General features: G+C 38.9%; 1 protein-coding gene across 7 annotated transcripts in view; it reads right to left on the bottom strand.

The window, feature by feature from the left end:
• LOC129779470 (uncharacterized) overlaps positions 1 to 14,616 on the bottom strand; it is a 167,036-nt gene that overhangs the window by 76,764 nt on the left and 75,656 nt on the right. For 5 of the 7 annotated variants that reach the window (XM_055786949.1, XM_055786955.1, XM_055786954.1 and 2 more), the window contains 3 exons: positions 9,232 to 9,368; positions 8,536 to 8,553; positions 1,594 to 1,731 (listed from right to left, as the gene is read on the bottom strand). In XM_055786949.1, coding sequence (XP_055642924.1) covers positions 1,594 to 1,731; positions 8,536 to 8,553; positions 9,232 to 9,368 — 293 coding nt within the window. The remainder of the gene's footprint in view (positions 1 to 1,593; positions 1,732 to 8,535; positions 8,554 to 9,231; positions 9,369 to 14,616) is intronic. The other 2 variants (XM_055786953.1, XM_055786956.1) reach the window with 1 other exon arrangement.

Here is a 14,616-nt window from a genome sequence, read left to right as displayed (position 1 = left end):
CAACTTAATTGCCAAAATCCAAACATACAAAGTGTGATCAGAAACAGGAACAATTATGTCTTCAGTATTTCAAATTATTCGTCAATATTAATTTTGCCCCCTTCAAAATAGTACCATACAAAGTATCAAATATTTTCACCTCTTCCAATTTATGAAGCACTCCTGGAAGCCATTTTTTTAAGATAACGTTTCAAAGTTTCCTTTATTGTATCTTGAATGTTTCCTTAAAGTTTTTTTTTCGTTTTCTTCAGGAAATAAGATATCACAGGGGGCCACTTTGGATAAATGAAGTGAAGGTGGCCCCATGATTTTTCCTTTTCCTTAAAATTGATTGAATGAATTAGCAGTGAATGAATGTGTGGAGGCGATCTGGCGTAGTGGTAACATTCATACTTCTCACGCAGAGATTACGAGCTCAATTCTCACTCCCGACATTCTTCCAAAAATGGAAGTAAGAGTGACGAACCAGCCGAAATGTGTTAAAAGTCACTATAATAGAGAAAAAAAAAAGCAGTGGTGCAATTCTCACGAGTTGTTTCACCACAAATCTTGAAGTTTTCTTCAGTTCGCTCCGAGCAAACTTCAGTTAACATGATTAACGAAAACATTCTGGGAAGATTTGATTTTTTTTTCGTCGGTTCGAAAAATTTCAGCAACGGGTTTTCCAAGTTACGGGTTCGCACGTCGTTTCATTTTTTTTCTGAAAATCAAAATATTAAACTGCAATTTCCATCTCGACGAGCATTGTCTGTTAAATTTTCTAGGGCAAGACGCGACTATGTTATTGAGTTTTATTGAGTTTTATTCATTCAATCTCTCTTGAAATGAAGCCAACGCGAGTATCTTCTGTGCAACCATCAGATTTTCGCCAGTCACATTGATCTTGAGAAAAGCTCCATTCGGCTTCATACTTAGTCGACAGCTTCCGCAATAAAAACGCACAAATCGTAGCTCACCAATGTGTAGGCTATTATATACATAAATCTTATGTTTAACTAAATTGTGGTATTCACAATTAAGTAGCTAAATCACATTTTACGTGGGAATGTTAATGTAAATGCAACTTAATGATAATTTACATTAACTGGAAATGCTATGAAAATGTACATTCGAATACAGTAGAACCCCGATCATTCACTAGCGGATGATCAGTGGTGCGGATTATATACAGGCCTTGCTCAAATTTGTCAATGAGTGGCAGGCCCATGCTCTTTGATTTTGGTCATGGTTTCCACATTATCAGACCACTGGTGTAGACGATCTCACAGATGGATAGTTTAACGGTTTTGTATTGCCAGACTATTTCGCAGATAATCGGGGTGCTACTGTATTCCTAATCCAATAAGTGATTTGCAACGATGTTGTGTACAATGTATAATTGTCTGCACAATCCTTCCCTTGAAAGGATTTTCAATGTTCACTTACCAAACGCTTTCATAGCAAAAGTTGCGCAGAAGATTTAATCTATATGGTAAGATGTATTTGTGTGCATTCAAATAATAAATTGTGTTTGGCATCTTTCTACAAAATCAACATGCAATGTGTGTAACAATATTGGAAGAAAATCTTATTATAAAACAACGCAATACTCACATATACTTCTTCCCATTGAGATACATATCTCACCAAACGGGAAAGCCGAAGTAACCTTACCAACGATAAAAGCTTCGCTAGCCTAAGTATTCGCAATGCTCTTCCAGCATGGAGTATTTGAAATGAATCAGAAAAGTCCTGAAATTATACAATGAAAAATGCTGTTTTAATCGTATTTTGTAATGGTATACGGCGGATTTTTAGTCATATTCGCATCTAAGATGAAGAATTAATATAAACCAAAATGAACACTATTTAAAATTTTGATGTAATATTCTGTGAACATATTTTCCGTTTATGTATCATTTTTTTCTCATTCGTTATCGATGTGTCCTTGCTCGTTTGAAGGCAAGTTACTATGCTTGTTTGCAATGATTGAATAACTCTCTTGCTCTTTAACACATTCGACGCCACATCACCCAGATATGAGTGACACTTTCCTCGCTCGAATTGAGTAGGATTTTTAGAAGGTATTTGATAGAATAGGCACCTAAATGTAACTATAGGATATGAAATGAAATAATAAATAATAAATATATAATATATAATAATAATAAAATCATAACCATAATATTATACTGTTTATACTATACTTTTTATTAATTTATAGTACGGATGGTTTGTACTGCAGATTTTTTGCAAAACCCCTATAATATGACTTTGGCATGTGTTATTGTCATCAATTCGTCTTCAATTGGAAACAAACATTGCTAGATCATGTAAAAGTTATCTACAAACTAAGCTTGATCTTCATTTAATAATTTAATCGCAAGTTGGGCTCTGCAAGAAACTCAAAAACGTCGCGTTGGGCGACGAACGTGTTAACAGTTCCGTTTTTTCTCAGTTGAATATATAGGGTTGGGGAAAAAGAAATGTCGTATTTCTGATCGAAATTTGACGCTTTATTTAACATACTCAAAATCATCCAATTTAAGTCAAATATGCGCCGTTTTGTTCGCAAACTTGTTGCCATTTAGAAGGCAACTTGATTATCCCCCCCTCCTTATTTGCAAAAAAAAAACTCAGACAGCCAGTTTTTGCAAGCTTAGTATCACCAAAGCGTTTTGCATGGACCGGAAGAGATGATAATCACCTGGTGCCAGATCCGGACTATACGGTGGGTGCAATAGGACATACCATCCGAACTCCCGTAACTTCTGGCGGGCCATCAAAGATGTGTGAGGCCGAGCGTTGTCCTGGTGGAAAACAACACCATTCCTATTGATCATTTCGATCAGAAATACGACATTTCTTTTTCCCCAACCCTATATATTCAACTGAGAAAAAACGGAACAGTTAAAGAGCAAGAGAGTTATTCAATCATTGCAAACAAACATAATAACTTGCCTTCAAACGATCAAGCTCCTCACAGAACCGAGTTGAGGGTCTGGTCATAGTTGAGCAGCTCATAGTGGATGATTCCCTTCCAATCCCCCAAACACACAGCAAAACCTTCCTGGCCGTCAATCCGGGCGTGGCGATGGTTTGGGACGGCTCACCGCGCTTCGACCACGACTTTTTTCGCTTTAGGTTGTCGTACGTTATCTACTTTTCATCACCTGTCACCATCCTCTTCAAAAATGGATCGAGTTCGTTTCGTTTCAACAATGCGTCGCAAGCGTTCTATACCCAGTTCATTGCCAATCGAGCGAGTGCTCACATGTCGGTCTACTTGGATGATTTCAACGATTTTATCGGTTTTCACGACGATTGGCCTACCAGTACGGGGTGTATCTTCGACAGCCACTACACCAGAACGAAATCGATCAAACCAACGCTGTGCTGTGCGAATCGTTACAGTATCGGGTCCATGAACTACACGAATTTTTTCGGCCGCCTTCGTTGCAGTTTTACCTCGCAGGTAGTAAAAACGTAAAAAAATGGCGAATTTCTTGCTTGGTGGACTCTATCTTTGACGCGCTATAACATGAGACTGAAAAGGACAATCACAACACTGTCAAAACGACACTTGTAGCACAGATTGTCGTTTTTAAATAGCCGTATAGTATGACTTCGATGCGATAAGTACAACACAAGATATGTTTGAGTGTTGCCATATATTGACAATATACGACATTTCTTTTTCCCCAACCCAATATTTGATGATTACGCTTACCACGCTGAAAAAACTAAGTCTCTATTTTTAAATTCATAGTGTGATCATTGAACGATTGATTCAGAAAGTAATTTTAATGACACTGCTTCAGCCAAGTCACTCTCTTTACGTTAGGAAAAGTCTCGGCTCACTTTTGCTTATGTTGTCATGTTGTTCATGTTGTTCATGTTGTCACTAAGAGATGTTATTGTGGAGGTTCTGATGCGGACGATCAACGCGACGCTCACTCTGCTAGTTGATCCAAACGTTTGCTACAGGATGTGAATATGTCCACCTTTAAGATTTCGGTAGGAACTGGATTATGAGCAAAATCCGGAAAATTCTCCTATGTAAGGATCGGAGTAGCTGAGGCTATTCTGCTCGTTTTGGGTAGCTACGGTCCGTGGCAGCAGGACAGGTTTTGAAGCATGAGCATTGCCACAGTTGTTGCATCTGCTAATCTCTTAGATGGTAGTTTCGTGAACCATGCCAGTGGAACAAACGGTGCATGTATTGCGTCACATCTGCTCGCTAGTTGCAGTAAGCTTCCCAGCGAATGATGATGTGGTTGATGCTCTTAACTTCTCTTAGTTTTTTCAATCTAGTGTACCCCTTTGTAAAGCGCACAGAATAAAGACACTTGTACTAGGTTGCGCTCTCCATGTTTTCTCTAATAATATGAACATCCCGGGCGAAAACTGTGTGTTCTCTTTCAAGCAGCTTCTTTAGCAGCTCTTCGTTATCTACTAGCCTCCCGCTAGCCTCAAAGAATATTTTTTTAGGACCATTCGCTTGGTTTGTCATGAGTGTAGTATAAACATTCACACTGCCGCAAATATTTTTCACTTTCATCGAAAACTGCTAGGGAGGAACACCGGATCTTAGTCTCGAACCGAGTTATTCGAAGGTCGCACGTTTTCGTTCTTCGGTGAGCGTCGTAACTGGTACATCTAGCAAGGGTGGAGATCTAGTTTTTTTGAAAATATTTTCCGGATTAGTTAGGGTGTCGGATGACAATCATCAGAAGATTGCTGGGCTAGGGTGCTGCTGTTATTCAGAAGCTTTTCCTCTAAAACGTCATTACTGACAATGAGGATATAGGAAAACTCGCAAGCCTTGACAAAGGCTATTTTTTTGAAGTGTGTCTGTGCCAAACAACGCGGGAGATGTATAGAAAAAATCGAACATCCATCGTACTGGATGGATTTTTTTTCTAAAACACTGAGTTAATTTCCAATGGCTTCAATGGTTGACAAATCTGTAGCATCAGGAAGGCGTGATTCCACAAGGCGACTGACACCAATCCAGTTCACTCTGTGATGGTCTAGATAGATAGTCTGTTTGCGACCGGTTCTGTAGCGGTATGAAATTGTAACTAACCCGATAATGATCTGAGCTCAGTTCGAGGTGGCTAACTGGCTTACACAGGTTCATGTCCGAGAGGAAAACGTCTATAATGGATGCCGTGTCGATTGGAGAGAGGAATCAGGAATCAGGGTCATCAGGATAGTAGATGTTGCATATCGCTGAACTTAGATGGTCGGCCAGGATGTGTCCATTCTCGTTTGACCTACTATTTGACTCCATATTTGCAAACCATAAATCCCAGAACATCTAGCTGGTTCACTTTTGTTTTGCATTGCAACAATTAACTGGAAAATTTGCGGAGCAGCAATCAAAAGTCCAAATCAATTGGACACTCTCTAAAAATCTATGGCATCCCCCTGTGTACTGTATGACAAGCTTGAGACATTTCTCAAAAGAATCGCACGCGGCACGCACCTGGTCCATCGGCATCTCGTCCCAGATCTTGGAAATGAGCTTCTCAAATTGGTTCATAGTGCTCATTTCATGTTCGCTTCATGCTTTGCCAGCGTACATAAAAGTCCAGATGATTAAGGTCCAGGGACCCGGGAGGGAACAAAGTCTTATCGAAGAAATCAGTCAAAGACACCACGCTTGGACGATATTTGCTGTATGTCCTGTTGAAAGACGTAATGATCCTTCTCGTAGTTGATTTTCACGTTTTTTCTCTCGTGGGCTCTGGAATCGAGGGATGTTTATGTGGGGCGGGGGCGATTATTTTGGGCATTGTGTGGCTGTTGCAAGACAAAATGTTTCTCATCAGAAAACACGAACTCCTGACCTGTGTGCCGCGAAAGTATCAGTTTGGCTCTGTCCAGCCTCTTCTTCGATGAAGCCTTCGTTAGCCAGTGAACTCTGCGTTTCTTGTACGAGATGGTTGATACAATCCAGGTTGTGTTTTGCTGACTACCAATCCCTTGTTACACTGCTGACATGTTCTTTCCCGCTGACTTATTTTGATGATGTAACCAGCTATTTAGAACAACGAATTTTGTTCTGTTCTGCCGAGGAAAGTTTTCGCTCCCTCGACGGTATACTCATGATCGAATTCAATATTCATGTCCTCCACATTATCACTAAAATTAGATAAAGCTGAAATTTGATATGATGTCGATGCTGCCTCACTGTCCATCAATTTCTGAACTGAACATTATTCTCGCCGCTTTGATAGCAAGTCCCATCAATCCAACAATATGTTCATGTGTATCGGCTGTATACGAAGTATTCGGTACTACGGTCATGTATTGTGAAAGAGTCAAAATTTTCAACTTTTTCCTGAATTGCAATGGATTTGAGCGCCGTTGTTTTGCACGAATCAACGAGAAAAGACTCTCCAGACAATCTTTGACGAGTTGTTATGGATATCATTATTATATTATAGATATGAGTATTTGAAAGACTTATTATATCATTTTGAAACATATTTTTGAGATTGCCTAATTGAAAATATTCAAAATCATGAAATTCGTATCAACCAAATGTTACGATTTATAAAAACAGAAATTAAAAATATCCGAAATTTTATAATATTTGGTAACTCTGGCATCCTCATGTAATGGCTTCGTTTTTGGACGACAAAGAAGAGTAAACAGCCAGTTGTCTAATCTTATCGTAGGTGGCTAGTAGATCACCTGGTATAAATTAACTAGACCTGTGGTTTTTTATCAAGTCATCTGAAATTACGATTTCAAGCTAACGTTAATGCCTAGTCAAATATCATCAATCCTCGAATAATTTGACTATTTTGAAGATAATAGTAGATAGTAGTAGATAATAGATTTTTAGTCGTAGATAATCAATCTAAGTTATACTAAATCGAATTGTACGCGTCGCTTTCAGGCCGCAAAAAGAGTGTTATAAAATAATTGTTCTATCATCGCTTACTGATTATAGAACCTAATGAAACCATAATGCTTTTGAAACAGGACGACTTTTGAATCCGGACACTTTTTCATCATATTCAATTTCATACCAAAACCATAACATTTTTTTTTGCATTTTTTTACCCAGCTGTTCACAAAAGAAATGTAAAAAATCGAAACAAATAAAACAAAAAAATGCGAGATGATGTCCAGAATAAAAAACACATTCAGAAGATGGTTTTAAATCCAGACAGAACAAACGATGAAATTCCTTATTGAAGAGGTTACAATAAAGATTTTCGATGTTTGATGTGAATTACAATGAAATAGTAAGCTTTACAAAAATCAATAACAAATTTCTCTCAAAGAAATGCTGCTGACAAAATGTGTCTGAAATTCAAAGCAAAGGCATCCGGAATTCTAATCATGATTAAAAAAAAGTATCCGGATTCCAAATCACGACACAATGAAGAAATTCACAAATTTTGAACAAATAGAACATAATTTTGTGGATATCTCTGATTCATAACACACGGATGGCTTCTAAAATAATGACAAACAATTGAAGAGCGCGTATTTTTTGGGAACAAATATCAATAACTTTGAGTGAAGTTGAGGTATTCACAAGTTCTGCATCACAAAATATTTGTATTAGTAACCTCTAAAAGTCTTTCGAAGACAGTTTTCATGTGGAATCTTAAATATAAAAGTTAGAGTAAAAAAACAGTTTTATTCATGCTGACCCTAGCGTAACTTAGAAAAAAAGCGCTATATCGGTTATTTCAAGAGATAGAAAAAAAAATTGTTCTACAAAGTTGTCTCAAATAACTGGGACTACAATTTTGTCGAACGATGTTTACCTCTATCTATAAAGATAAGAAAGTTATTTTTTTTACTTTATCGACAATTTTGATCACCCTATTTTTGATAACATAAAAATGAGCGCTCTATCATATGTAACAACTTTGTCTAAGACAGTTTTGTCTAGAGAATAACTGTCGAGCTCTAAATGCTAATTTCCACTTAAATGCACATCTTGGACCATTGTGAATAAATGTGTATTCTTAAAACTACAGCTATTGTCTAAAATTCCAGAAGATGTGTTGAAGGATATCACATCAAAAGGATCGTTGTATAATGAATTCAATTTTGCAACCCGAAAGTTTTATTTGGCACATCATATATTCACTAAACGTCATTCGAGGGTTTAATTTTTATTCGGAACACCTGAAAGTAGTTGCACGCGGCATTGCTAAAATCATCGCATTGGATTGATTTTCATACATCACTTTCGAAAGGGATCGGTTATGCCGGTTATGGAAATATACTCTTTCTCAATTATGTCTAGCTATTGGTATTTTTGAGCTACGAACTACGTTGTACTGTAGATAGTTTAGAACAAAATTGAAAATACTACGTTTGCGTGTATTCGATTCGAAGATGGCTATTTATGATAATGTCTGATAGAAACTTATCCTCAACAAACACAATTCTTTAGTGCATTATCATGAAATGTGAATAATTTCTATTGTTTTACACTATTTTTGTTTCAAAATGAACGACACCAGAATTTAGTTTGACAATATTAAACATAAAAATTAGAAAACAATATTCATGTACCTGATTATTTTTCTGTATCTAGAAAGAAAAAGAGAAAAAAATGAGACTAGTTTTGGAAGACTTTAACTGATTCTCAATAAGTATAACTACATAACATAATACACGAACATTACAAACTCAAACATTGGGGAACAAGTGATACCGAGATCAATCAAACCACCCGCTAGCAAGAATGTATGCAATTACGATCAACATAAACTATTCCTTAGTACTTCAAATAATGGATGATCGACTTCGATATTTACAATAGGTTAAGTAATAATGGCACAGTCAGACAATGTGTTCAAAACCATTTTTTTGAAAATTTCTTAGAAATTTTTTTTTTTGGTAATAGTAAACAACTTGATTTAAAGTGCACTAAATGAAAAAATATGAGTGTAGATATATGAACAAAATGCTATGAAAATTATCACTCAATGCTGATGAATGATTATGCAAAATATACTTATAGATAGAGAAATAATAAATCATTTATATTTTGAGCTATTGTATTGCATTTAGTAGATCGAATTATTTGAAAAGTTTTAGGGAGAGTGCAATCATTCATATATAAATAATAATAATTATCGCTAGTCTGTTCCAATGGAGCAAGTGTACAAGCATGCATTGTATGATACAAAAACAAATCATATCTGGTTTCATGCGACCAGCAACTCGTATTTTTGCTACGGTTGAAATAAAAAAAGTAATACATACCTGATTAAATATGAGAAATATGTAATCTAACGGAATCGATGAAATCAGATCAAGAAAAAACCATGTTTTCAAATAATGTTTAGCGATAAGCTTAGGATCTAATATCACTTGTTCGGCGTTATCTTGTTGCATAATGCCTAGAAGATTGTTGAGAAAACTCATGTTAATATATTAGCACTATTTCAATGTGAATATATAAATAATGCACCTGAATAATATTTGTCACTGAGTTGCTGAAAGCTGGTGTCTACAATAGCATGCTTGACTTTATGAATTAACATGCAAACATGTAATAGTTGGAGCTGTTGTTGAACTATTCTTTTTTGTTATTTATGATTTGTTCTGCTCATTCACCCATTTTTTCATTCATTAATTTATTTTCTATTTATTTTCTCAATTTTTATTTTCTAATTTGGTCGACCCAAAACTGACTTTTAGATGAGACGAGCACTAAGCACCTTTATTGTTGTAGGTGCACACGTGCGGAATGGAAGAGTTCAGGGAACGTTTGTCGATAGCCAGGAAGACTGAATCAGGAGGTAAATCAAAAGCAGGAAGCTTCAGTGACGACAAAAAGATTGAGCAGTAATTTGCCAAATCATGCTGCATGTTTCGGAACAACCAGAAGTATGAATTGGAGAGTAAAACGAATGAGCATCTCACTTGAAAATGCATTTTCTACGCATATCGGTTAGGTATATATTTCTATGTTGAATGATGCTGTCAAACTCCCAAACTATTCTGATCGCTGCAAGTTGATCGATTTGTTAACCCTCAATGCCAGGCTTAGCAATCTGCCGCGACTATGTATATTCCATCTTATTACAGACAATGTGGATTGTCCTGAGTTTCTATAGAAGGTTCCGTAGAATAGTCCTCCTTGTCGTTTCCGGAATTCTTCATTATTTTTGCTTCCTATATGCAGAAAACTTTCTTTTTGCCATCTCTATATTCGGCGAAGTTCTGCTTTGCAAGTACATGTCCCATTGAAACTAAAATGTGATGTGACGGGGCTAGGTTTGTAAAATTCAGCTGTATTCACCGTTTCGACCGACAGTGATGGCATTTTCACTGAAACCCGCGCGCGAGTTTCATGCCTAAACTGAGGATACAGTCATCACTCACCAAAGAGAAACCATGCGCTTTTCTCTTCTACCGGCGAATATATAAAGGGCCATTGTGCGCTAGTTGAGAGAAATCTTGGTGCGAGTGGGTTATACTCTCTTATACTCTTTTTACTCTTGACAGTTCGAGTGTGCGAAAACCTGTTTCCAGCACTGATTCGCACTCTGCCACACTGAGGAGTACACTGAAGAGTGCACTGAAGAGTAAACCGAAGAGTGCAATCTCATTCGACATATGATACACACGCATATTTCACCTTGGTTCACTTTTTTCAGCGAACCTCAGCACTAAGTTGATTGAAACCCACTTCTGTTGTTTCACCTATGCGCATCCGGCAGAACACACAGGTAAAAGCCCATCAGATTGTGCTCTCCAGTGAATTTATCCACTACACTATAGAGAGTTAGCGCACTCTCTTTCCACACTCTAGCGCGACCGAGTGTTGAGTGAAAAAAACTAATCTTCCTACATCTCGCGTTCGCACATATCTAGAACTATGGTGATTATAGACCAAAGTGGATGTGAACATCACTGTCGACTGATTCAGCAGCTCAAGGTACACGTGGTCCCACCACACTCAGAGCATCGTTCGCCGTGGAATCGCCGGCCTAGAATAGCACTTCAGGTACTAGTCCCTTCCCTGTCGTAAGATGCGAATAATCAGGTGATAACACGAGTAAGAATGCGGTAATGCCCTAGGGAGATACCGCGGGAGAAATATCCCGACACAACTGATAAAAGAACTAGCTCTAATCCAGCACTGAGAACGTTACCCCACGAAGGACCGTAGCAATTCTTGCATGGCCTTACTACTTCGATAGTTAACCCTTGGATCACTATGGCGACTATACAATCCGAGCGGAGATCGCGACCGGAAGAGGGGACCAATAAAATATAGATAAAAATAAAAGCTGTAAGGCGAACCTAAAATTGAGAAATGCTGTTTGGACTGTAGGATCCAACGATCAAAAGCTCAGGCTATAAGGAGTTTGTCGAAAAATTATTGGGACAAACAGAAAAAGATCCGTCCCATGAAATAGAGGTTTAATGCAGAAACCAGGATAAGATCACTATATAAATCAAGTTTAGAGAAGCTCTAAATGAACAGCTGGTACAAGTCTCCCTTACAATTCGTCTGAGGCAAACATTCGGAGATACACAAATAACAACCATAAGACTAGCAAGGACCGCAGCCAGCAAGCTGCTGGAATTTGGTGAGGTGAAAGTCGGATGGACAATGTGCTCCCTGAGAGCTACTCAGCAAGTGGTGAAGTGCTATAATTCATTACTGCATATTGCTAAATACTGAAAAGTACCTGAAAAATCCGGCCTCTGTATAAGATGCTGGGGCAAAGGGCACTTGGCAAAAGATAGTACCAAAACCTCTAAGATGCATCACGCTACAGGGGGCTCGAAATGCCCGGTCTTTAAAAGGGCTCTTGCTGCAATAACAAAATGGAAGAAACGCAGATCAATCGGAACCATTGCGACACGGCACAACAATTGCTGTGTCAAGCCCCATAAGAAACCAAATGCGATGTGGCGATCGCAGAAAGCTCCTCCAGATAAGAGAAATTGGGTAAACGATGAAGCAAGAATAGCCGAAATTACAGCGTTAGGAAGATACCCCATCCAGGAAGTTGTATCCAATGCATATGATGGGTTCGTGATTGCCAAAATTAACGAAATTTTGTTGCTGCTGTGCACCCCGATATAGTCGATTGAGCGGTTCGATCAGATGCCCTATAAACTAACAGAAGAGCCCATCGGATCTAGTCCCATAGTCGTCGGCGGAGTCTTCAACTTGTGGGAAGTGTATTGGGGGAGTAGATTTACCGAAACGAGGGGCTCTTGTCTACTGGAAACCCTGGCAAAGCTGGATGTGAGACTGGTCAATGAAGGCTCCATCAACACCTTCCATAGAGATGGTCGAGAATCAATTATTGATGTCACCTATTGCAGTCCGACTAGGAATTCAATATTAATTGGTGTGATGTGTGTGTGATGATTATACTCACAGCGATCATCAAGCAATTCGCATTGTTCGCTGTCAGAATACGTCTAAAACAAGAAGTCGAAGTGAAAGTCGAAGGAACTCGACAAGAGTCTTTCTCTTGAAGCTCTTCGGGAGGAATGAATAGTCACCCATCTAAGTGCCGCCGAACTGACAAATTTTGTAGTGAGAGCATGTGACGATGCCAAGCCGCGAGTACAAATATCGAATGGTAAACGTCACCCAGGTTATTAATAGAACTAGGCCATTAACTCCCTTCGATCTAACTGTCTTGAGCCAGGAGGAGAACGCAAAGGGCCAGAAAAAGTAGCGACAGAGTAGAGCGCAGGGGTGTATTCAAAGCAGCAAAAGCCGCCCTTAAGCATAGAACATAGACTCAGCAAGATAAACAGCTTCAAAGAGCTATGGCGATGCCGATGCGAACCCTTGGGGTAATGCATATAGGGTGGTAATGGCAAAGATTAAAGGTCCATCGACGCCCCGTGAATGCTGTCCGTTGAGATTGAAGAATATTGTTGAAGGGCTTTTCCCGCAGCATAATCCGATGAGCAGCAACACCATATAATGATGATGAAGAACACACCGAGAGAGTGTCCACAGAAAAGCTGTTAGCGACGGCAAAAGAAGTGGAAGTGAATGAAGCACCTGGCTCCGACGGAATCCACAATGTGGCCGCGGTTCAAGCGCATCCAGACATCTTCAGGGCAACGATGCAAAAGTGTTTGGATGAAGGATGCTATTTGGATACAAAAGTATTTGGATGGACGACACTTGGTAGAGGCAAAAACTAGTACTGCTACCAAAACCGAAGCCGTAAGATAAACTCTCTTCGTATAGACCGATTAGCCATTTGGATATCCTCGAAAAACTGCTAGATGAAATCATTCTCAACAGTTTGACGAAGTGCACAAAACGTAAACACGGGTCCTCGAATATGCAGTTCGGATTCCGGAAATATATATCAACAGTGGATGCTATCCTGTCAGTCGACGATATTTCCCTAACGGCGACAAACGAGACACAAGAGGATGTTGGAATGCTGGCTACAGAGGCGAGAAACCAAGTGAAAAATGATTTAATGAAGCGGATAGCACATCACAAAACCGAAATGGTGATAATAAGCAATCATAAAGTTTTACATCAGGCAGTGACCAATGTAGGGACGCACTATCGTCTCCAAACGTGAGCTGAAATACCTAGGTAGGGTTATCGATAACCGACTTCATTTCAAGAGTTAGATACACATGCACGAAAGCAGCTAATCACAGCGCAGTCATCAGTTATGCCGAATAGTGCTAAAGTTATGCCGAATATTGCGGGGCCTAGTTGTTGAAAGAGGCATCTTCTGGCAAGCATAGCCACGTCGATACAACGATACCGTTTGAGCAGCAGCGATTGAATTGCAACAAAACCGCATGCTGTTGAATGAAACATTCCAATTAATGGCGATTAGAGTAGCGAGCGCTTGTAGAACGATATCTGCGGAGGCGGTATTCGTCATAGCCGGAATGATTCTAGTCGATATCACTCTGGCCGAAGACGATGTGTGTTACAAGTAGAGAACAGCAGGTGTACAGTGTACAGCAAAGAAATGCGAGTACGAACAAGAATTGGCTTCATGAGAAAGTGGCAGCATGAGTGCAATATCTGGTCTAATGGTAGATGGACCCACAAATTGATCCCAATCATCACCTCTTGATCGATCGTGAGTTCGAAACTCAGGGCCCTCATTGACCATCTTTGTGTTGTTACAGAATAACTACGTCCACGCAACAATCATCAGCGATGGAGATCGATCCACGGTCGAAATATAATCGATTCATCCATACAACTGCTCTGCTCTGCAAGACACATCGGGCTGCTGTTCTATAAATAACTCAACAATGATCAATCAAACTGTCTCCGCTGTCCGGTCTAACTGGATAATGGAAGAACAGATAGAAAACTCTTACGCCTAAATGGCTGCTACTGTGTAAATGTGTACTATATGGAATGGTATAGAAGGGAATACTCTAACGCCGAAAAATGGCAACTGTGTAATGTGCTAATTATAGATATGATAAATATGTGACATGTACACGATTAAAATTCGGCTCTGTTACAGCTAAAATGCCAATGAGCCTAAAATAAATAAAAGGGACAAAAAAATCACCTCTTGAGTACAAAGGAAACATGGTGAAGTGAACTTCCACCTGATGCAAATCTACAATAATCTGAATAAAGAACATAGAACAACGGTTCCTGGC

Source organism: Toxorhynchites rutilus, chromosome 3, assembly GCF_029784135.1.
Source record: "Toxorhynchites rutilus septentrionalis strain SRP chromosome 3, ASM2978413v1, whole genome shotgun sequence".
Lineage (NCBI taxonomy): Eukaryota > Metazoa > Arthropoda > Insecta > Diptera > Culicidae > Toxorhynchites > Toxorhynchites rutilus.
This window is presented reverse-complemented; position numbering and strand designations above follow the sequence as displayed.